This window comes from Canis lupus, chromosome 37 (assembly GCF_011100685.1).
Source record: "Canis lupus familiaris isolate Mischka breed German Shepherd chromosome 37, alternate assembly UU_Cfam_GSD_1.0, whole genome shotgun sequence".
Lineage (NCBI taxonomy): Eukaryota > Metazoa > Chordata > Mammalia > Carnivora > Canidae > Canis > Canis lupus.
Genome location: NC_049258.1, coordinates 18,884,163 through 18,910,117, shown reverse-complemented (window position 1 = coordinate 18,910,117; position 25,955 = coordinate 18,884,163). Strand labels below are relative to the sequence as shown.

General features: G+C 35.2%; 1 protein-coding gene across 5 annotated transcripts in view; it reads left to right on the top strand.

The window, feature by feature from the left end:
* The window catches only part of ERBB4 (erb-b2 receptor tyrosine kinase 4), a 1,108,406-nt gene extending 1,089,146 nt beyond the window's left edge, over positions 1-19,260 (top strand). For 3 of the 5 annotated variants that reach the window (XM_038585647.1, XM_038585648.1, XM_038585651.1), the window contains 3 exons: positions 7,027-7,074; positions 7,837-8,134; positions 10,956-19,260. In XM_038585647.1, coding sequence (XP_038441575.1) covers positions 7,027-7,074; positions 7,837-8,134; positions 10,956-11,401 — 792 coding nt within the window. In that variant the 3' untranslated portion in view covers positions 11,402-19,260. The remainder of the gene's footprint in view (positions 1-7,026; positions 7,075-7,836; positions 8,135-10,955) is intronic. The other 2 variants (XM_038585650.1, XM_038585649.1) reach the window with 1 other exon arrangement.
* The last annotated feature ends 6,695 nt before the right edge of the window (positions 19,261-25,955 follow it).

The window sequence follows — 25,955 nt, the reverse complement described above, 5'->3', positions numbered from 1 at the left end:
TTGCATAGTCTGATTTTTCTTTTCGGAGATAAATAAATTGAGGGCCCATTAGATTAAGGAATTTGTTAAAAGGTCACATGGCTTAGTGGCAAAAGTTCAAGAAAACAACCCTAAAGGTAGGAAGCCCCTGGGTAACCACTTGTTTCAGGTCTATGGACTCTTGTCTTCAAAATGTCCTGGCCTCAATGCATTGCTCATGTACTAAGAAGTCTTCATTAAATAATCTTCATTATGTTGGGATAAAAAACACTCAAGGAGAGAGGCAAATTTTAGGATTGATTTGAAGACTTAAGATTTCCCAAGAATTTGAACAGAATAAAGACTTAATGATTTCATATTTACTCTGAAGCAAAGATACTGCAACTGAACCAAATGTTCTTAAGGATGGGCTAAAAAGATTAAGAAAAATGACCATACTTTTTCTAACTGAAAAGAACTAGTAAGAGGTCTTTAAGAAACCTCCTAGAAGTTCTCCTCTTACCTTTCTAGCAGCATGTGTTAATTAGAAGCTAAGTGACAAGAAAAAGGGTTACATACCACAGCACGCTTATGGAAAGAAATATAAACATACAAAAGAAAATCATCAGAAACCCACCAACCAACAAAAACATTTAGAAAATGCACCAGGATGAAGAGATATAGATTCTGTGTGATTACTAATCTCAGGAGTGGCAACAAAATTCTTATTGCTTATCTTGAATGAAGCTAAGGAATGTTGGCACTAACGCAACATCATGTTTCTTTATACCCTTTCTTTTTTGGCTGTGCTAATAACGCCCTTTGACTTCTCACATAACACCAGCAGACTTAAAGCAGAAAGATACAAAGCAAGGAATTTTCAGCTTTTTTAATGGACTCATCTAGCCATGCATATTTTAAAGGGAAATACCCTCTTGTTCTACTGATACTTGGACAGGATATAAGAATTGTTGCTTGGAGATAAAAAGGTTTACTTACCTTTAGTCAAGCAGGAAAAGGAATTTATTGACTAAGCCCTGGAGTTGGAACAATAAATCCATAAGCAAGAGTGCTGTCATGGAAAATCTTTGGATCTGTCCATCAATGGATCAATCCATCTATTGGCTCTTAACATTCTATTTATAGTTTCCTCTTCAGTTTAAGTCCTCGTAATTAATTCAAATCCAAATGAGCTGGGAGAGGTGATACTCTTAAGCATTATTAGTCTTTTATGGTTAAGGCTAGTGAGTCAGAGTCCTCCTTGAAATTAATGTTTCACAAGAAAAAGAAATCATGAGAAATCATCTGAGAGAAGAGGCACTATCTACGCAAAGGCCCAGAGAGGGTACAGATAAGAGAGAAAAGATGTGCTGAAGTTGGGCAGCCCGGGTGGCTCAGTGGTTTAGTGCCACCTTCAGTCCAGGGTGTGATCCTGGAGACCCAGGATTGAGTCCCACGTGGGGCTCCCTGCATGGAGCCTGCTTCTCCCTCTGCCACTCTCTGTCTCTGTGCCTCTCATGAATAAATAAAATCTTTAAAAAAAATGCTGAAGTCAAAATCTACATGTGGCATGAATGATAAAAGGGTAATAGATTAGGATAGTCACTAATGGCTGTGTGCACCAGGAACTTTTAATGTCCCTGGTCCTCAGTTTTCTCATCTGTAAAATGGAAGTCACGATATTTAGTAATGACATGTACCTTGAATGTTTATAAGAATAAATAAAACCTAAAATAGTCTCTGGCATATGGTAGGTACATGATACATGTTAGTCTCTCTTCCTATTTCTCAATTTGCCTAAAAGTAGTCATATATTCATCTATGAAACAAAATAGACAGTATAGTTAATTGAACTTCAAGAACTGAATTAGGAAAGTAGACTTATTAATGTTTATAAAAGGCATCCCTACAATTTGTAAATTCTGAATCGACTCCCATTCATATTTATTTATACAATTTATAGCTTTCCTTTATTAAAATTTCTGAAAGAAACAAAGGATGAGAGCTCAAGTTAATATTCCTTCAACTTAATCACAGGCCTATTATTAACTATTTGCTTATGTATTTAAAACACTATTATATAATTTTATATGTTTTTATTTATTGTTATATCATTATTTATTTATTTTGCATGTAATACAGTAAAAACTTAAAGTTTCTTTATTTTTCTACTTTTTAAATTGTTTTTTAGAGTGATTATTTTTTCTTCTTCCTCACTATTTAAGTTTGCTTTATGTTTGATTCTTAAATTTGGAGTGTAGTTTTTTTTTTTTTTTATGGAGTGTAGTTTTATATGGTGCTCCCCATTGCTTTTTTTCTTGGTTATCAAAGAAATATATGCCTTTTTTAACAATACCTATAAAAATCATATTTTTTGAGGTATAATTGACATACAATATATTGTTTTCAGGTGTACCATATAGTGATTCAACATTTATATACATTGCAAAATGATCACCACAATAAGTGTAGTTACCATCTGTTCACCTTACAAGGATAATACAGTGATATCGACTATATTCTCCATGCTGTACATTATATCCCCATGACTTTATTTTATAACTGGAAGTTTGTACTTCTTGATCTAAAAAGCAGCATTCCACATCATCAAACCAAGTAGATAGATGAGTGCATAATAAACTCATACATAAATAAACAAAAGATGTTTTGTGTAATTTGTATATACATATGTGTAGGGGGTGCATGTAAGTGTGTAAGCCAGCTGCCTTGATTCAGGAGGATTTCTCCCAGTTCTTGCTGGTTTTTCCTATATAGAGATTTTGCCTGCTTTCTTTTGGCTGCTTTATGAAAAATGAAGATTCTAAGTCTAGATGTCTCAAATGTTGGTATATTGAACTCAGTTGTGAAAAAATATATGGTACAGCCATGCCCAAAACATTTTATCTGTCTGCTACCTAACCTGTAAAAATGTGAATAGGTCCATCAAAGTGTTAAGAATACATGCCAGGGAGGATAAATGGTTGAGAACCCTTAATAGTTACATGTGTTTAGGTAATAAATTAGTGCTGATGGATTAGTACATCTTACAGAGATACATTCTGCTTCAGTTAAAAGGATTTAGAGTGTTTCTTGACCCTAGAAACTTTAATCCTGTAGTTAATATTGATAGGAAAAATTATCTGAAGATAAAAAAACAATCTCTCTCTTGTTAAGTGCATGTTTAATTTAGATAGAAGTTAGACGCTAGGTATGTATTTTTGTTTCCTAAGAACATAGATCTATATGATACTCCGTAAAAAATATTAAAAGACAAAATTCATCTGGTTAGCAATTTAAAATTTCCCCAGGAGCAATATTAAACAATACAATGTTTTAATTAAAATAATAAATATGGGGCACCTGGGTGACTCAGTGGTTGAGCATCTGCCTTTGGCTCAGGTCATGATCTCAGGGACCTGGGGTTGAGTGCCGCATCAGGCTCCCCATGGGGAGCCTGCTTCTCCCTCTGCTTATGTCTCTGCCTCTCTCTGTGTGTCTCTCATGAATAAATAAGTAAAATCTTTTTAAAAAAACAATAAATATGAAAAATAGAGTACAGATAAGACAAAGTTTCATATTTTTATCATTCAACTGAGATGTAAATCTCAAGACATGATGTATTCAAAGTACGTTTAAGACCATATTTGATATATATGCTGATATTTGCCTTCTCTATAACCTCTGGCTTTTGAGTCCAGGTTAATCATACAATGTGCCAGTGATAGGGCAACAAAACTAAACTTGACTCCCTCCATCACCCTTACAAATCCCCCCACCAGAAACAAACTCCGTATCACCTGCCAGTTTATAACCCCCCTCTTTCTATCTATGTGCTGCTGACAGTAAATTCCCTCATCAGCTAATTGAACAGATGCACCGGTACTTCCTGAAGATCCATAAAGCTGGGCTTTGATGGACGGCAGAAAGTGGCACAATGAAAAAACAAAAGCCTTTTAACTGGGAGCACTGCTTTGTTCTGCTTAGAACCTTAAGGTCACTCCAGCCCGTTCTGACTGTGGGGATCTTAATTTTTACTCAACCAATTTGCTTGCAGCTGTCATTCTTTCCAATATTAAAAGTTCAGCTCTCCAAGTGTGGGGAGTTGGGGGGAGCGGGGCGGGGAATAAGAAGAGCTTGTTACAAACTAAAAGCAGCAAAAACAAGTAAAATCTGGCTTGGCTCTCAAGTACAAAAAGTTATTTTCAAAGCCTATAAATTATGACATAGTGATTAACATGTAATTTAAATATATTTAAACAACAATTATATCACATTTCCAGCCCGGCTAATTGGCCTCACAGATGTTCCCTTGTAGCTGCATTGCCCTTCCAGGGAGAAATGAATGAGGTGCTTTTTATCATGGAAAACAGAAAAAAAGCAAATGAAAAAAAAAAAAATGGAAACAGGAAAATAAAAAGCAGCCAGTAACCCTAAAAACAATGAATGCTAAAGGGACTTTGCTTAGCATTTTTTTCCATTTTAATGCAGAAAACTAGGAAAAGCACGAAGACACTCCTATTACTGTGATGGTATCTGGCAATATGTCCAGATATAGATTTGGCAGGTTGCTGATGGGGAGACTTGCCAGCACAGGGACAGTGCCTGCATTCTAATATGGCATGGCCTCTCTTCAAGAGGTCTACTTATTATTTTTTTAAGATTTTATTTATTTATTTGACACAGAAAGAGAGAGAGAGAGAGCAGGAGCAGTGGGGAGGGGCAGAGGGAGAGACCTGAGCTGACGGCGGGCCAACTGAGCCACCCAGATGCCCCAAGAGGTCTAGTTATTTTTTAGCATGATGTGTTTGTGGTTGAAGGCAGTCGAGCCCAGATAATGAATATATATAATAAAGTATTTCCTGATGAAGAATGATTTGCAAGTTATTCCTTTGATTACTTATCCCTCAAGTTTTATAAAATACAAAATGTAGAGCCGTCAGTGCTATTTCCTAAGCTGGGATTCTAGTCAATCATGACTCAGTAGAGCAACTGTTGGGAAGTAAGCGGTCAAAGGAACAGGAATATCTTTCTTCTAATATGTAATCATAGAATTCAAATAAATTCACCCCATCTTCCTTTTACTCTTGCTTTTTCTTCTAATAATCTCAGGTAATATTTGATAGTTCAGTGTAAATGGCAAAAGGCCAGTGGTCATGTCTATCCTCGTGTCTCATAGTATCTCCAGCGTCTACCACAGATCCTGCGCTTTCATTGTAGGGGTTTAATAAATATTTGATAAATGCTTGCTCAGTAATTGGGGTTTAATGATGGGGGAAGGCCAAGATTTATAATATGATAAAGTTCCACCAGACACTTGTCATATTCCCATACCATCCCTCTGTTTTACACATCACTGAACTATATAGCAAATCCCTCCTAAATTTTATGAAAGAAAAGTATTTAATTGCATATCTTTCTAAAAGATAACAAAATATACTTATACTGAAGGTGATATGGGGAACAGGGAAGCATTTTTAAATGCCTCTTTGAAGAGTAGCTTTGATATTTTGATTGCCCGACTTTAAAAATCTGATTTAGCAGATGTGAATATTTAAATTTTATATATCCTTTACATTGTGATAGTAGTGAAGAGCTTGCAAAATTCATTTATATAAACCTTCTTACTTTGTCTTCGCTGAGATATAAGGAGTGAGAGGCCAAGGATAAAAATGAGGGTCTGAGATGTTTCACAATTGACCACATCAGTAAATTTGGTGACTAGAATCAGAGCTCAGGTATCTAACAGATTGTAAAACAATATGTCTCTTGGACAATGCTACCACATATGCATAGCATATCAAATTTATCTCTAATTTTCCATGTCATGGTCTTCAAGATGTTCTCAGTTACATTACCATCATGTAAGTGATTCAGTTTTGAGGAGAGTTAAAATGTAAACTTAATGTAGGAGTTCAGACCTTGGTCCTTGATCAGTCCAGGTGACTAAGTTAATTATGGAAAATTGTGTTATCCAGTTGTTATTAGTTTACATTAAACAATCTCCATGGAACCATATTCTTCTTAGAGTTTATTTTATGAATCTCTAAATTGTAAATTAGCCTGGAATAATACTTAGCCAAGTTTCATACATGGATGCAGAGAATGAAGACTTCATAAAATTAACTATTATTTCTGCATTATTCATTACCTCCATGGTCTAGAAAAGTGCCTGGCACATAGATAGTATGTTCCCAAGAAATATATTTAATTAATATTTATTTGTTTGTTTAGAAATGATGTTGATATTCATACAACCCCCTCTACTTACCCTAAGGAAATTTGTCCTTACTATTTTATCATATTTTTATATCCACTTTTATTTAGCTCATAGAATGAAGTATAAAGCTATAAGAATATAGATGCCTTTTTAAAAAAATTCATATATAATTTTAACTGTTTCTACATATAAGAAATTAATGTATACAAAGCATATTTCCAGGAAGAGGATTAATTTTCCATGATTTCCTTCTGTTTCTTAACGTATAAAAATAAGACTGTAGAGAAAATAGTATGTATTTTTTTAAAGGAAAGTTGACCCTTTGCTGAAATAATGAAGAATAAATGTAACTTGTCAGTAAAACTTATTCAAGGAAAATTGAAATTCACTTCTATCTCCTTTTAGATAAGTTTCTTTTTATAAGAAAGAACTAATGTTGTGGTATGTGGCCATTTCACTCATATAACATGTGAGGAAGGAAATGGTTCTTTATTTAAAACTATAGTCATTTACTTACCGTTTATATCTTTCTTCTAGGATTAATCAGAAAAACATTCATTGTCAACTTAATTTTTACTCCATTTAAAAATTTTACTAAAAAAATTTTACTTTTTCTATCTAATTTTTCTTTTCAGGGCTTGAATTAAAATATAGAATATTCTCAAAACACAAAAATAAACTCATTTGTAGTCAGGGTGCATAAAATTTTACCATTTAGCAAACTTCACTGTTGTGCATGTTTTCCCCTTTGGTTCATACAACTCATGTGGCTTTTCTTTTCTTTTTTTATTTTTCTTTTCATTCATATTACCTCTTATTATATCCATCATTCCATTTTTCTTTCCTATTAGAGTGAAATTGGACACAGCCCTCCTCCTGCCTACACCCCCATGTCAGGAGTAAGTATTTCATGATCAACCTTCATCTTTTAGTATTTTTGGTCTTTACTTGTCATGTTTCTTCTCTCTCGTCTCCCCATAGTTTTCTCATTTTGCTTTTGCCAACAGTGAGTTAATAATTTGCTGTAGATTCTATAGCTGGCTTTGTGGATATGTTTTCTCTCAATAGGTAATCCAAAACTGAGATGCCATGCATCAACAGTAAGCTTCAATTTTTACCTGAAGGATTTATCTGGACTCATAAATTATGCTTTTGGACGAGGAGGTTATCATTATTTCCATGATTATAGGTTGTGTGCTAAAAAGTTGGAGTCTCAATAATGATTCCCTACTTAGGTACTTGGAGACTTAAAGTCATACTGACCACAGAAGAGAAAATATCACCATCCAAATGGCATCACTGTGCTTCTATTCTTAATGTCAACTGTCTACAGTTAATAACATTTCCATTTGTCATGAAATTTGAATTTTATATAAAAAATAGGCAACTGTGGGAAAATAGCACGAAATACTAAGTATTAGGTCATGTTTTAGGTGGACAATAAGATTTAAATATATTTCCAAATTCTTTCCCCAGGATCACTTTTTAAGAAATATTGTAATTTTAGGTGATTGTAAGTCAAACTTGTTAGCCATTTAGGGGAAAAACTCAATTAGGAAGCTCTGACTTTTGTCTGAAAGACAAGTTTTCATATCCATGGTTATTTTTTTATACCTATTTCTAAAATAACTCCTGGCTAAATGTGTCTCTACCGTTGACAGAACCAGTTTGTATACCGAGATGGGGGTTTTGCTGCAGAACAAGGAGTGCCTGTGCCCTACAGAGCCACGACCAGCACGATTCCAGAAGCTCCAGTTGCTCAGGGGGCTACAGCTGAGATTTTTGATGACTCCTGTTGTAATGGCACCCTACGCAAGCCAGTGGCACCCCATGTCCAAGAGGATAGCAGCACCCAGAGGTACAGCGCTGATCCCACTGTGTTTGCCCCAGAACGAAGCCCACGAGGAGAGCTGGATGAAGAAGGTTACATGACCCCTATGCGAGATAAACCTAAACAAGGTACAAATACAATGTTCAGAAATGATTCGCATTCAACATTCACATCCATCAAAATGAGCAATATAATATAGAAGGGAAATTGCCAAGCCACTGGACTATGTAACATTTGTTACCCAGAAAAGGCCTAGGCTGCTGCTCTATGTAGCATACTGTCCAAATCCACAACATTTACATCATCCAGGGCCTTTCTAGAAATCAGAATCTCGAGCACCACTTGAATAGTCATCTGCATTTTAACAAATTCCCTGTGTGACTTTTATGCACAAACCTGAGAAGCACTGATCTAAACTTATCTTTGTTGGACTATTTGAGTGAGGAAGCACATCACAAAATTTCACCACCATGGCTTTATTGGACTTATTGTGGAGATCATAAACACTGGTATTATGATGGCACCAATAAAAAATTTGGTCAGTTCTTTAAAATTTTCCATCATTAGAATGATCATTTATTACAGGAGATTATGATTCCTTGTATGACACATTTCAAAAATTAAAACTCTGACATAGCGTTTACATACATGTATACCACCGTGTCTTGAAAATACTCCATTTGTAGTTCTACAAAGCTCAGTGCTGACTTTACAAAGTTAGTAGTAGAAATGTGAGACATCCAAATCCAACGACATTTCAATTTTGAAAAAGCTGCTTTCTTTCCATGTTAACGGCATCATAGAAAGGAGAAAGGAGAAGAAGGATGATTGTTATTAAAAACTGATGATTGTATCTCAGGGTGTCAAGTATCAAGTAAAGTTTTTTTTTTAAGACTCTGTAGAAGAGCCCGTTATGTTCCTTAATATATGGTTATATTCCATTTTATAGAATTTGATTAAGGGATCCCTAAATACGTATTGTAAATAGCCTATTAAAACATATCTATCTTGATGTATATAAAGGTATTACTGCACTGAAGAATTAGAGGAATTGAAAGAATTGGAAGGTAGCCAAGTAGTTACGCAAATGTAGGTTTTGAGAAGATTTGGCAGATTCCTAAAAGTGGAATGGTCTCTGGGAAGATTCTTAGCTCAACCATAGAGTTGTTTTTCTGTTTACAACTACATGGCTGCACGTTTGCATCAGGAAATAGATAAGTAGATTGCATTGAGAAAAGGTACCATGAACCTTCTAAGAGAAAAAGTACAAGCCAGCCTGTATAGACTCACTGTGGAGCATCCCTTGATTTTATCTCTGAATACAAGTTTCTATAGAAGATTATTGTACTCCAGCCTACTTCTCAGAGAGTAGAGAATGTTAGTATAGACCTTCATTACACTTTCAATTAATGAGTTTCAGGAACCTGGTAAGGAAAATCAGATTCTGTCTCCCTTAAAAGTTTGTTTGCATATATTTTTCTTAAAATGTCAATTGCTTTAAACACCATTCAAATTCCAACATGTTATGAAGTGAAAAGTTTTTCCTACCCCTTTAGGGACAATAATTAAAACAGTACAGTAGAACAAGGAAATGGCTCAACAGGAGTTTTAGAACTGAATTCTAGTTCAATACTGCTTGTATCCTTCATACATCATTTAATCTTGGTTCTCTATTTATAAAAGTGAAAAAAAAAATACAGCTTATACTTCCTTTCTCACAGGATTGCTGTGAGGAAGATGTAAGTTCCTGTCATGCCTATGTATGATGGTGGGATAGTAATTACTATCCTTGAACTTGCACATGATGCTAAATACTTAAGTATATCAAAGACCATGGACTAATCACCCTAAGTTGATGCAATTTTTTTCTCTACTTGTCAGGCTATATATAGAGGATAGAAAGTTTGTTTCAGAACGGTGGCATCTCAACAAACAATTATGCCCTTCCCCTGCCCCAACACCAAAATAGGAATAGCTGAAGTGTCATTTCTGTGTAGACATTAAAAGAGAGGACAAAAAGGTCTACTCTGCATGAATAGATGTCTATATATCGTCTATACTATAAACATAGAGAGAATTATATTTGAGAAGAACAGCATTGATAACACCTTTTTAAAAATTGGGTCAATATTCTGTATTAATTTATCAGATCAGATCATGCAAAATAGCCATTATAATGACTGGTGCCAATCTACAAAACAGTTATTTCATATAATTCAAACTAATAATTTGTTATTTTGTGATTATGGTTAGCCATTGGAAGTAAATGCTCTAATTACACTTTATTCTTAGGCATATGTATTGTCGAGCAAGTCAATCTAGTGACATGCTAGATGTCTATCAGATTTTATTAGTTGAGTCTTTTCTTTAGATGTTTCCTTTCCTATATGTAGTGCTTTCTGAAAAACATCTGTAATCAAATCCACTTTACCTATATGGACATCAGAGCAAAACACACAGACTGAAAAACACTATTCCTTCACTTTATCCATTTACCTTGGCATGGAGCTAAGCCATAGACATTTTGATTTTCCAATACCCTTTAAAAAATTCCAATTTCTCCGCATTTAAAAGCTATTTACCCCTGATAGATTGCCTTATTTTTCATCAACAATAAAATACTGACTTTTAGAAAACAGAAGCATTCAAACAAGTGGCCTTCTATGTAGGAGACATAAATGCAATTAGAAGGAAAAAGGAACAATGTAGGGGACAGGAACTAGGGCTTCTGGCCTGCGGTGCTTTGCTAAGTCATTAAAGAGTTTTGGTCCACCTACTCTTTTTTTTCATATGACAAAAGTAATAGACAAAGTAGTTTTTGTAAAAATTCATGAAAACAAATCCATGGCTTTATGATTCTGGAGAAAGAAGCTGACCATCCTGCATTACCTTCTTCTAATTAACATTTTCCAGAAAGTAGATACTAACTGATATTTTTGCATTCCTCAGAATACTTGAACCCTGTGGAGGAGAACCCTTTTGTTTCTCGGAGGAAGAATGGAGACCTTCAAGCTTTGGATAATCCCGAATATCACAATGCTTCCAATGGTCCACCCAAGGCAGAGGATGAGTATGTGAATGAGCCACTGTACCTCAACACCTTTGCCAACGCATTGGGGAATGCCGAATACCTGAAGAACAATGTACTGTCTGTGCCAGAGAAGGCCAAGAAAGCATTCGACAACCCTGACTACTGGAACCACAGCCTGCCACCTCGGAGCACCCTTCAGCACCCAGACTACCTGCAGGAGTACAGCACAAAATATTTTTATAAACAAAATGGACGGATCCGGCCTATTGTGGCAGAGAATCCTGAATACCTCTCTGAGTTCTCGCTGAAGCCAGGCACTGTGCTGCCTCCTCCACCCTACAGACACCGAAATACTGTGGTGTAAGCTCAGCAGTGGCTTTAAGATACAGACACACCCGCTCCAATTTCCCTGCCGCCTCTCTTTCTCTTATGGTCTTCCTTCTATTCCCAAGGCCAGTAGATTTGACACTTCCCAATGGAAGATATAGAGATGCAATGATAGTCATGTGCTTATCTAACTTGAACACTAGAAGGAAGAACTGAAAGAGAAAGACAGGAGGAACCACACTGTTTCTTCATTTCTCTGCATGGGTTGGTCAGGAGACTGGAACAGCTAGAGAAGGGCCAACAAATAAAAGGCAATACTGCCTGCTGTCAAGCTAATTCTCAACGTTTTCTCTTTCTTCTTTCTATTTTTTTTTTTTTAATGCAGATGCCTGAAAGACCCATGCTATCTGTTCCTATCTGTAGGAACTGATGTATGCATTTACACTATCCTTGGAAATTGTAATGAAGTTTCCATTAGAACAAAAGGATAACCTTTTCTATAACAAATGGGAGTAACTGAAATTGAAAATCCAATTTCCTTTTCCAACAGTTTCTATCCTGACAAGCAAGAATGGCCAACTCAGCTTTCATAATTTTTTAATCTCTCTAAAAGTTATAACTAGTAATAATGTTTGGAGGGATTTTTTTTGGTCTTTTTGTTTTGTTTTGTTCTGACAGCTTTGATCTGTCTCTTTATATTACTTTTACCTCCCTATATTTTGACTTTAATTTCTAATTGCAAATATTTTTACATCAAAGTTTCTTATGTGTTGCTATAAATTGACAGAATTGTAAAAAAAATATTTTATTATGGTGAAATGACCATTATTTTAAATATATGGCCTTTAAAATAGAAGGGGAGGCCAAGATATTAGTTAAGTGTAACATCAAATCTAACTCTCATGTTTTACACTATGGAATATGTACCCCCACATCTTTTACATTCTTCAACATTTTCTTCTCCATGAATGACAGTACTTGATAGGCAGTTGGTAGTGTAAAGAGTAAATGGGAAACTAAGAGACAGTTCTATGTGGTTCATGAAAACTACTGACACTTTCAGGGGTGGTCCAATGGGGAATCCATTGAACTGGAAGAGACACTGGATTGGGTATGTCTACCTGGCAGATACTCAGAAATGTAGTTTGCACTTAAGCTATAATTTTATTCGTTCTCTTTCTGAACTCCATTTTGGATTTTGAATGAAGCAATATGGAAGCAACCAGCAAAATAATTTAAGTACATTTTTTAAAAGAGCTAAGATAAGGAAAGACTGTGGAAATGCCAAACCAAGCAAATTAGGACTTTGGAACAGTATCCAAGAGATTATGGTGAGAGGGCCAGCACATTATCAACAAGTGATATCACATTTGCTACGCAAGAAAAGTTATCCAGTTTGTACACTCCATATGAAGGAATGCAAGTAAGGATTGGCTTGACTCCATGGAATTTCTAGTATGAGACTCTATTTATATTAAGTAGAAGGTAACTCTTTGCACATAAATTGGTATAATAAAAAAATACACAAACGTTCACAATTTATAGATAGGTTCTTGGGTCAAAAGTTGTAAATAAACATGAAAAATTTCTCATGTAATTATTTTAATATCCAACATACTAATCTTTTGATACTTTGTATAATAGTACTTTCTTCAAACACATCATCCTAGTTCTAGAGCCATCTTTTTATGTATCATTTTAAAGAATACCTACTGAGTTAAGATGAGCAATGGGAACAAAATGGTAGGAATGAGTCTCCAGGAACAAGAGGCCTACGGTCAATAATTAGGAAAATCTGGTAGTCTCTCTTTTCTAGGAAAATCTGCTTGAAGAGTCATTTGGATTTAAAAAAAATTTTCGTCTGTTAAAATGTTGACATCAAATTCAAGTCTATCACAAAAAAGAAAGCCATGAGACTAAAAATCTCCATTGGTAAAGCAGAGGGTTTACAGAGAGAGAAAAAAAATGCAAAGAAATCTAGGTTTCTGCCTATTTTGAAAAAATAAGTGAATCCATCTATTCAACTCCCTTATTTTTTCAACTGGTATTTATTTAGAGTCTACTAAAAGCACTGTGTATGTGGGGAACATCAACATAAATGCAATATTATCCCTAACTTAATGATTTTAAGTCAGTTTATTTGGAATGAGATTGAATTTCCCCGTAAGTTCAAGGAATAAGATTTTATGGACTATTTTGTGAGCAGTCATCATAAAATCAATTGTTTGTTAAAAGATCTCCTGTGAACTCATTTGGAACATGAATTAAACAACCTGCAAGTTACTGAAGTTGACAAATAGTATAGTTTCAATGTTATCATCCAAACAGGAACTGGTAGAAGGATATTGCCTCACTGATTAATTGGCCTATTTGGATTCTAATTTGACCATTAGGTCACTGTGGGTGTTGGTCTTTGGCCAAGAAATTTGGAGGTGTCAGGACTGGTTTCTTACTAAGTTATGAGAAATAAGGTAAGCTAAAAGAGTGACGAAGAGCAAGGGAGCAGTTTGTCAGATCCCTGCTAGTGAGGTTCAACTATGAACTTTTCTGGGTTGAAGACATAGAATGACTTAGGGCCTACAGCCCAAGAGCTTTCAACTCTCCCACCCATTCAGAGGAGTCTCCAGAGAAAGAGACCTCACATCAGTTCTTATGAAAATTTGGATATGAACCTCCCTTTCTAGATAAATCTCTACCAACTTACCATGGACAGCACCCTTGTTGGATACTAGTACTTGATTTTTTTCCTTCTGATTTCCAATATTCATATGGTTTCTACTTGAATATGGAAAAAAGAATCATTTAAGAAGGAAATAAATTTTTATTTTTATTTTTTTACTGTTAAGGTAATAGAATGTATTCAGTGAATGTAGTTTCCTTTATTTTAAGAATACAAACCCCTTACACATCAGGTAATCTACCACTAATAACTAGAGATAGATCCAAGTATAATTCAAAATGACCCAAAATGCTTCACAAAAATACTTTAGTATTCCTTTTGAATGATTTCTGTAGTACATATTTTATTTCAGTTGTTTTAGGATTTCTTTCTTATTTCTGTCCCCCTGGAAAAATATATTTCAAAGTTTATGAAAGGAAGAAAAAAATACAGTTTTATCTGTTCCAAAAAAATAACCTATTCAATCCAATAGAGTGAAATTTTAAAATACCAATTGAAGGCTGCAACGTGCATCCGAATATCAAATCCCAGAGCCTAATTGTATCAATGCAAATATGCAGAACCAATTAAGTCAATTTGAGAAAAATTGGTACTAAATTTACACAGACTGTATTTTTTTATTAAATCACCAGATTTTGTAGCTTATACCTATCTTGGGAAATCCAACCTACAGATAAGGAAAAACTGTATAGCTAAATGGTTGTTTAAAGAACCATTCTTTAGTTCTTAGATGAGAAAAGATGTTCTCTAAACCAGAGTAGACCCAGAACCACAAAGCATCCTGCACCATAAAGAGAGGTGCTTGGACTACTGAGTAACACTTGGTCTTCCAAATTATAGCAGCACAGGTTAGGGTGAGAGTTCTTTCTCAAGTAATATTCTTGAAATAGAATAAAAAACAATGCAAACTCAGATTTTATTAAAATATACAATCTTAGTAGATCATGAAGAACAACCGATTGTTTGTATACAGAGAAACAGAAGAGATAGCGCTCTAAGTGTTATAATGTATGTGTTAATACCTTCTAAAAGTAGGATGTGACAAAAAGATCGTGCATAGTCCTGATGCCGAGGTCAAATCAGTAGAAGGTCTGTGAGGTTCTGCTGCTAGATGAAGTCTGAGGGGCTATCAATATGCTTTTTGAAGTGTCAACATGAAAAGAAAAGTGAAATTGTTTCAGCCCGACAGGGAAGGATGTAAATACATGTTTTCTAGAGCTATCTAACCCTTGTTTCAAAACTTGAATTATTCATCCATCTATAAATGTTGATTATTTAACTAGTATGTAGTTCATAAGGTAATAGAAAAGGTGATCATGAGAGCATGTATATAACTGGGCAAAACCATGATAATGCTGTAAGATGTAGATTTAGTTAGGTTATCAGATATTAAATGATTTTAATATTATTAAATAAATCAAACTAGAAAATTAACCACAAAATATTAGGTAACAAGATAAAATGCAGGATAATGAAAATGTAGGATGGATTTTGCATAGTAAAAAATAAGTTTGCCATTTAAAATTGTTATTTGTTAGATTTAGCTGAAAGTAGACATATAAAGAGCTGGTTCCACTTGTGAAAACTTGCTTTAAAACATTGCAATTAAATTTTGTTCTCATTCTCTTATTCTTTTAATTGTATTAAGTGTAAAGAGAAAAAAAATTAATTTGTATTGCAAACACCACGTTGCAGAATTTAACAGGCAAATAGGTTACATGACGTTAAGCAAGAGGTCTTCAAAAACGAAGTAAAGGAAATGTAAATGTTCTATTACCTTATGCAGAGACAAAGATTGAGTGGTGCCATTTAGTGAACAAACAAAATACATTTAACTTATGAAATGTCCCTTTTTTCTCACGATACCTTCCCATTTCCAGAAACAAAAAGAAGCAATTAGTTAACAATATTCTGATAAATAATGCTAAACCAAGCATTTCAAACTGTTGTTATTCCCATTGTTTTGAACTTTAGTTAATAGACCAGTGATTTTTAATATTGCAAACGAGAAGTCCAGCTGTATAAACTTCTGGTCATTAGAAAGCCAGAGAAACTAACTTCTACCGTATATGCCAAGGGCAAGAAAATTCTGCTGTGCCTCTCATTGTGTATATGGACTTTGAAAGGCAGCCTTGTACCCATGTAGACACGTGAAGGCAGACTCCTGTCTCCTGATTGCCATTTGCTAAAGAACAAATGACATTATACAGATGTAAATTAGGCGTGATTTTAAAATAACATTTATCAGTCGAGACCTTGATTTTACCAATATTACAACTGGGGCCAGCTTTTATACTTCTGGGTAGAATGAATACGATTTTTTCTAATCCCAGAGATGCCTTTGCAAGAGTAGTTCTCTCCATACTTACAAGCATGAAGCTGTTGTGGGCACCATGCTGGGTCAGGAACACTTGCATTTGTATGGACAAATGGCTTTTAACACCATGGGCGGCTTCATTCTTTTCATTACAAAGCAAGTTTCTATAAAATAGTAAAAACTTCAGACACTGTTCAAGTCCCACTGCTTTTGTAGAGGTACAAAAATGTAGGATGTGGTCACTTTTGCAGACTCCTGCCTCACCTCCTTCCAGCCAGGTGATATTTTGGGCAGAAGAAAATGTTTCTCTTTCAGTTATGAGCTGAAAACACTCTAAGCCCCAACTTCTTGGGGTAGTTTTATGCTTCCCTTGGAAATTACTGTCTAATGACCAGCTTTGCAAGTAAGTGATTATCTTGTTAGGAGTCACAGAAAAATTAATTTCTCTAGACCTTAGAGAAAAATACCACCCTTCCTCCTTTCCCCATTGGCACAACCACCTCTGTTCTCTTCACTTTACAACCTTCTTCAAAGTGGCCCTGTTGAGGCTGTCCCTCTCTGAAGCCATAGTGGATCTCTGAGGTCCCACACATTGCTTTGTGAAACACTGACTTAGCCTCTGCCCTCAAATGCCTGACTTTTCTATAAACGATTCTAGCAAAGTGGACGCTGTTTAAAATACTTCTCAAATAAATTACTGCACAGAGTATACTTTCTGATATTAAAATTACTTTTCTCCATAAAGATCAATTCTCTTACTATATCCTTCTCTGCAGGAATCTGAGTCGAGTCAGCCCTGTGACAAATCTTGAAACTCACATATGTGCACATACCCTTGGCAGGTCTTAGATTTAATCTTTTCATAAAAAACTTACGTGTAATGAGAAGTTAGCTTTGCCAGCAAATTAACTTATTTACTTTACGTATTTATTTTATTCCTGATCGCAAATATTTTACAGCTGCTGTAATTTTTTTCACAACAAAGAGTCTTATCATAAAAGTAAAGGTTATTCAGCTTTGAGAACCACCTGTAATCCTCTATTGGATCATTCATCTATCTGATAAATATATAATGAGGGCAGTTTCACTGCAATGAAAATCCATGTTGTCTGATAAGTTGCCACTTTTTTCTCTACTTTTGATCTTTAAGGACTTTTTTATTTCAATGCTCTAACAAATCTCACCCATATCATGAGAAGTGGTTATATTTGTACACATATACAAATATAAGAAAACAAAGTTTCATACCTGTAGGCAACAGTCTGACTTGTCCAAACCACTTTGCCTTTACTGCTATTTTTATTCCTAATATGTAGATGTTTTCCCCTTAGCCTGCGGCTCTTGTGAAGGAAATCAAATCATACCTCCTATATATTGACATAACCTGGTTCTCGAGTATCATTTCCAGATTCTTCCGTTAATGGGGGTTGTACCTTTTCCCTAATGTGAGAGTCATTTTCCTGTATATTTCTGGATCTCTCAGGGGCTGGGAGGGGGGAGTGAGGGGACTACACCATAGCACTCCAAGAACCCTTTTGGGATTACTCCAGTAATCAAGTATGGAAGTTATTTTCTAAATGTAGATATGTAAGCTGTTCTTTTAAAGTAAGGTACTTTGAAAAATGTAGCATAAACTGGTACTGCTGTTAAATGGGTCGATCATAAAACTGAGCAGCTGTGTGAGGGCAGCTAACTTTGAATGCACACCTCACTGGCCGGTGTGTCTACATCTCCTGTTGTGAGCACCAGGGACTCTCGCATTGCTGCATGTCGAAACTGCATCTTTACATGGTATGACTAGCTGTTCATCTCCTTAGGCACCATTACAGCAAGATCAAACAAAAATGAGATCGGTCTGCAAGACAATTCACAGCACAAAAAAAAACTTAAGTCATGTTAAATCTTCACTCAAACACTCATCTCATACAAGCATCCAAGTAGTTGACTAAGCTCAGTTCAGGTGATAAAGGGAGACATTTTACCGAAAAGGCAGAGGCTTAAGGTATTATATATACATTCGTATTCATTTCCTTACGTTCTTAACTTGCAAACAGAAAACAAGCCCTCTCTCTTGTGAAGTATCTTCAAAGGACAGGGGTGCAAAAATACCTAGCTGGTAAGCCATCAATGTTTCATTTAAATCCCGGTGTTCAAAGTTAGCTGCCTTTTTGAAATAAACAAAAAAATACTACTGTATGTTTGAAAATGTGAATAGTATTTTTATAGCTTGTTAAAGACATGGCTAGTTGCATTTGTAAATAAGGGTAATGTTGCTTTGATTTTCTTTTGTGGACATCTTTATTTGGGACATAATGTCTTTAGGATTGATTTGTATATAAGTAATTGGCTTGTGATTGTTTCCTTTTGGTTGGAAGTTATCATTTGACATTACTTGTGATTCTGTGTTCAGCACTATTGTGACGTGTTCAACCTCTGCACTCGCTTACACAATAGGATATGCCAATTGTGTGTGGTGTAATGTTATTTTGATTTTTTTTCTATTTTATCTATGAAGGATTATGCACTTAACACATACTAACTTTTTTAATGTTAGGTATATTTTTAGTATAATTTCCCTTATTCTTTCTTCTCCGCCAACCCTTCACCCCATTCTACTTTCCTTCCCCCAGTTTCTGTTGTTATTTGAGAATGAGGGACAAACAGTATTTTAAATTTCTGTAATTAGGCTTTCAGTTAGTTCTCAAGGATCCTCTCTTGGCTCTTGGGAAAGAATTGTACCTGTACAAGGCAATTATAGAATGCGACCTGCTTTGCCTCATTCCGTACTGATCATCCCAGCTGAACAATTTGAAAACTGTTCTGCCTTTTTGTTACATGAATCTGTCAGAAATATATTTTTAATTTAATATAAATGAAATTCAATAAAATATGAAACAAATGTTCTCTTTTGTGTCAGAAATTTGTTACAAGAAAAACCAATTAGGAAAGAAGAGGATTTGTTCTAGATTTAATAATTTGAAGATGTGACTGTGGGCTTATTTTTTCCACATTTATGAATGTCATTAATTATTCCTTGGAACTCTTTGGTTGTTTGGAATGTGATACATTCCTTATGTTTTTGCCATCTAGAGCATATGCCTACTGATGTGTACAGACTTACTCCTCTGTGCAGACTATGCTTAATTAACTGGTTGGTTTGTTTTCAGAGAATGATATAATGATATAATGATATAATGAATGATATAATATAATATAATATAATATAATATAATATAATATAATATTTGGTAGGTAGTATCCAAATAATAACATTTTCTTATAATATTTTTTCATTCTGCCCTCTTTGCAATTTACTCAAATGGTTCCAGCAAATCTTTTGTTAGCAAGAATATCAAAAATCAAATGTTAGTACCATGCTTACAGAGAAGAAGAGGGAATGGGTCCATAAATAGTCAACGAACTGACTGCTGATTTGAGATAAGCCCACAAAAATGTGTGAGAGTAATTTTAGAGAGACTGATGATATGAAAAGCTTCCTCCTTCAAGTTTCTTATTTTAACTTTTCTATTTCAAATATCGTTTCTTACTCCCTCATACCTCCAAAGTGTAAGAACTTTTAGGTTCCAATAACTTCTCATTCAAGACTCTATCATTACTCTTTGAAACTACCATGGTTATTTGATTACATAGGATCTCAAATGGGCCAGTGGATAGAAAGTATATGATTCAACAAAAAAATGGAGTAAGTTCTCTTAAATCTATTCAGATATAGGTCTTTATAGATCCTGTTGTAGTCAACAGGATCTACTATTTGCATGGACACACACACATATTCTCTTCCTTAAATGTTTAGACCCATTTATTTGGGATCACTGTCATTTTGTTGTGCTCAGAATGACATATGTCAAGGCACCACGTATATGAAGCCATTGATAGACTGAAGAAGAGGAAGAAACAACTTATGTTTCTAATACCTTAAGGTACAGTTGACATTTCCAGTGGCACTGTATTAGTTCAAAGCACAAGTTGCATAGAGCTTTACCATGTATGAACTGATTCCCATACGTTGATTCATTGGGCTCACTACTCCCTTTTGAAATAAGTGTTATTGGAATACTTCTGTCATCGGATGAGGAAAATAAGACTAAAATAACAAATTTAGAGTCATGTGACCATTAATTGGTTATATTCACCCTCAAAGCTGCATCTTCTGATTTAAATATCGTTCTTTCTTCTACTTAACCACTTCTCTTTCTTCCTCTGCAAAGGGGAACCTCAGTCTGATCACTCAGTACTTTATGCTGACACATTGACTCAATTTAAGACCACCAGTGGTCTTCATCAGTACCTTGACAACTGATCTGATAAAACTGAAAACTTCTCTCTACTTTCGCAAACTACACAAGAGCAACTCATCCGTGATGGAGGGTCATGTTCCTTTCATTGAAAGAACATTGAAGGATTATGACTCATAATCATAAGTAAACAGATTTAAAAAAAAATGACTGTGGGGAGAACCTATGGATTGTCTCCCTTTCTCAGGGTCTTCTAAATCTGCCTGGTAACAGCACCACTTGTTCCCTCCATATATCAGAGAATATATGTACTATACTTATGTCTAGTGCTTTTATTATATACATTAATATTAATATAATTGAGATCTCACATGAAAAAACTAATTTATAAATAACTTGGTAAATCTTTTGGATTTACTACGTGCTAAACAGTCACTGGAAACTTTTTCTGAGAAACAGCATAGAATCTGATCCTGACCCAATGACAAAACTTCAATTAAAATGATGATAAGAGGGAAAAAATTATGGAAAAGCTGTGAGGTATATAAGGGAGTAGAAGGTTAGAATCCAAAATGAACGTCACAATTCAGATTTGAATTCACAGTTTAATTGTATAAGCCCTGTTTTGGAAAGATACATATATCTGTATACAGATCTTCCTTGACTTATAATGGGATTAAGTCCTGATGAACTCATAGTAACTTGAAAATATTGTAAATCAAAAATGCATTAAATACACCTAACCTACCAAACATCATACTTTAGCCTAGACTATCTTAAATGTGCTCAGATCACTTACATTAGCCTGCAGTTGTGCAAAATCATCTAATACAAAGCTTGTTTTGTACAAGGTGTAATTTATTAAATGCTCATGTAATTTATTAAATACTGCACAAAAAGTGAAAACCAGAATGGTTTTAAGTATATCAATTGTTAACCCTGGTGATCACATGGCTGACTGGGAGCTGTAGCTCACTGCTGCTGCCCAGCACCATGAGTATTTATTACATACCACTAGCCCTGGAGAAGATCAAAATTCGAAGTTAAAATATGGTTTCTACCGAATGTGTAGCATTTTCTCACCATTGTAAAGTCAAATTCAAAGTCAACCCTTTTAAGCCAGGGTGTGTTTGTATGTACATATACATGTATGTATACATATACACAAATATCAAGAGAGAGAATATATAGAGACAATATACTACAAAAATATTTAGATATTTTTATATATTACAGATTTCATACAGAGTCTCTATTTTCAAGTGATTTCACTACAAACCTCAAGATGTATATCATACTATAACTTATACTCATAAAATTGTAAACTGAGCAGGTGCATAGTTAGCTAATTGTATTTCCCTCCACAGTATCATCAAGCTGCATGATAAACCATGGGGAGCAAAACCACTAGACAACCATCTTAAGATTAGAAACAGAAGACTGTCACCCAGATAGCAATTTTAAAGCTATAAACAGAACAATTCACCACAAGATAGCAATCAGGAGACTGTAAACCAAATGGTACACATGAGACATGTGAATATTGAAATACCTGCTCTTGCAAGTTACCCACAGATTTTTAAAAGAAATACACTTATCTCCCAGACCTGTTTCTACCTATTTATACCTCCAAGAGAAGTAGCATGTTGTACAAAATTATACAATCCAAGCTTTAAAAACATATCCTATCAGCTGTCCACTGATTACTAGAAGAGGCACATATGTACCATAAAATATCTTGAAGATAAAATCTTAAGATCTCATTCCAATTGTCTTAAATATCTCCTTATGTCATCATCTTCCATGTATTACAGGGATTTATTAATTCATCTTGCCTTTACTCAGTGCAAAGCTATTGTATTTGTGCAGATTTCCAGCCATTGCAACATTAAAATAATAATAAACATTGAATATCTCTCTTATGTCTGGCCCTCTATGAAGAACTCTATACTCATTGTCCTGTTTGATGTTCACCACAACCTGTAAGTTTGGTACTATTATTTTCTTTTTCTCAGAAGTGAGAAAAGTAAAATTCTAGAAAGGTTCAAAAGCTTGTGCAAGACACACAAAAAGTGATGTAGCTGCGACATGTATCCGCTTGACATCAATATACTTTATCCCAGAAGCTGTATTGTATTTTCTTGTAATATTAATGAGGGAGCAGGTATGATTCTTCCTCAAGCATTTAAACTCAGTGCAATAATCGTGTTTATTTTTTCCATAATAAATTGTAGTGTCTTTCCCAAATCTCCAATTTATCCAAAAGCAGCAAACATAAATAGACCAATTAAGGATTGTTCAAAACTAATTCAAAATATATTCCTCCAATTTAAAGTTTTCTCTTTACTTTATCTCAGGGGAGATAGCTAAATTCTAGGGCCTTTATTAATTAAGATTCAGTAGCAATGATAAATTAACCCTGAAACATCATTGGCTTATCATTAAAGCTTATTTCTGCTATGAGATATGAAAGCTTTCCTCCAAATGGTCCTTCAGAAGACCAACCATTCTAGCTTCATCTGTGGCTCATCTATCTCAACCTGTTACCTCCATGATTGCTGTAACAGAGAAAAGGATGTTGGGGGGGCTAGATAGGGGCTTTCAATGCCGCAGCCCAGAAGTGACTTATCACTTCCGCTCACAACCCATCACTTAAAACTAGTCACCTGGTCCTACTCAAGTTCAAGGTAGCTGTGGGCACACATATAGATATTGAGGGTACATAAATTCTTCTGACACATGGCTGATGTAGCATTATATCAAAGAAGGAAAATGTCTAGTTCTTGTCCAATACATGATGATGGCATCTGTTAGGATATATAATGTTGCTCTGGTTATTGATAATGAGCCTTCTTCTTACTCTATCTTACACTGAACTGTTTACATTCCTATCTGGTGTCCAGTTATTTGGTCTAATGCATATCCCAGTATCCTATACCCTTAATGTGACCATGGTTCTTGGGTTTTCCTATAAACCCCTGGACCTTTCTACAGGCTGCAGTAAAATTTGCTTACACCACTTTGAGGATCTAGAAACTTAGCCCTGCTACCTGCAGCTCCACATGCTGAAAACTCTACCCTATTACTCCCAGCTCAAGGATAAGTGAAATTCTATGAAGATACTTCTCAAAGTTTCCAGCAGAAAGCGGGTAATCATTTACATTTCCAAACCTAAGGGAGGGTGCAGAACAAAAATCATATTTCTATGAATAGAATCAAATTCTATTCATGGGCATCCACCAGAATCTGCCATTTTCCTCTTCATCTCAGTGTGTCCCCTCCAAGTCAGGGTTTTATTGATTGCAAAGGGGGATTGGTGTGGAAGGAAGAGTATTGTGAAGAATTGGTTCTAGCTAATCAATAGTTTTCTAAACAGTGAATTTAAAAACCAAGTTTCTATTGTTTTTCTAGTTCTGTTCCCCATGGTGCCATGGTGTCCCATCTTGTGGCACAGAGAGTTTCTCACTGGGTGAAAAAAAAAACTGGGAGGAACAGTTATGTAGGTAGTATGCTGAGCAAATTAAATGCATCATCTCACTTAATCTTTATAAATTATAAAGTTAGAGCTTCATTTTAACATTTGTTAGTTTCTGATGATCCGGGGATATAATAAATGACCCTCAGATAGAAGGAAGGCAGGATTCTTTATTACTTCCAGCTGTATCAGTGAAAAGGCTACCATGCAGGGCCACCCAGGGGAGTACACCCAGAGGAAAGAGGAACAGAAAGCTGGAACTGAAGGACACAGCTTATATGTGGCCAGCCAGATGGAGTTAGGGAGGTTTCCTGGGCTTTCTATAGATTGTTTTGAATAATTCTACAGGCCTCAGGAAGAAGGATGTTTGGCATCTTGGGGCCTCTGGCAAGTGGATGAGTGTGTGTGTGTGTGTGTGTGTGTCTGTTGTAACCCAGGAGTGCTAGAGTCTGATAAGGGAAGGGATTCGAGTGTAGGTTTAACAAACTTCCCACAAAGGAGTATTGAGAATTTTTAGCCATGATTTCAAAACTGGGTCAAGACAGCACTTATTAAATATTACACTACAAGCTGTTATGGTTTCCCCTTTTCAGTCCAAGTAACTGAAATGTAGAAGTGTTAAGTCACTTCATCCAAGTCACACAGGGAGATCTTTGCTGTACGACCTCTCTAAGTGAAGCCATTATCTTATATACTCTCTCTTATATATTCCTTAGGAGGGCTTTATCAGGCTTTCTTTTCACTCTTCATTTTGGATCTTTTCTTTCTCCTGTCTTGAATGCTGTGTCATTTGCATGACCACTAGGAGCTATCATGTGTTGAGTTTCTGTGAATACACTTGTCCAGGCTGGCGGCTCAGACTTAAATTTCACTTTGTCACATTTTGCTTTCCAATCTCTTGGTCCTTGGGACCCAGTTGTCTACCCCACTTGTCTCCCGGAGTTTCAGGGGTGAGAAAGAAGGTATTTGGGGAGGACAGAGAGAAATTGTACTTACATTATTTGAAAAATAAATTCAAAACTTTTTTTGAAAAAAAAATTTCCCATTAAAAAGTACTGTATTTATTGATATTGTAATTCTGGTAAAAGAGCATTTTTGTATCCGAAGGGTTTCTGCATATTCTGCAGAAAATGATTGGCTTCCCTCTTGTTACATGCTATACTCCCCAGAACTCTCTCTGAATGACAGATCAAGTAGTAATCATCCTGAAAGTACTTAATACTCCAATGATCAGAGGGGTCAACTTTACTACCGTTTGACAAATATGCACTCTGTTCCAATGTTATTTAACAGCCTGAGCTAATTCAAAGACTGTATAAGTTGAAGAATTATATGATGAAAAACATTGATATCTTCCTCTTAAAATAGAAGGGACGTTGCTGAAAAGATTTGAACACTGACCTGGATTGAATTGGAATTCTCACTGAATATAGTCACAGTGTTACCATCGTTGTCAGAGAACAGATAACAAAGTACTAATCAGATAATTTGCTGTTTCCCTGCCTACTCAGATACTAGGCTTGAATTTTAAGATGAAGAAAGAGAAAATATTGGAAAAATAGTTCTGGTAATACCAAACAGAGGAATAAGATAGAGACAATTTAATCAAATAATATGGTTCTAAATGAGCTAATCTGCTTGAAGATATTTTTTCAAACTGATATTTGCTTTTCTTTTTCTTATTTTAGTCTTCTGAGAAAGTTTTAAATTTAAGAATAATGACCAAATTCATCACTCTGATAGTAAAAGCTCATTATTATAATCTGATCCATTGATTTCAAGTTCCAAATGCCCACAAAGCAAAATTATACTGTCTAGTGAGTGCACTCTGATTCTCCCATTCCAGGAAACTCCCAGAAATCT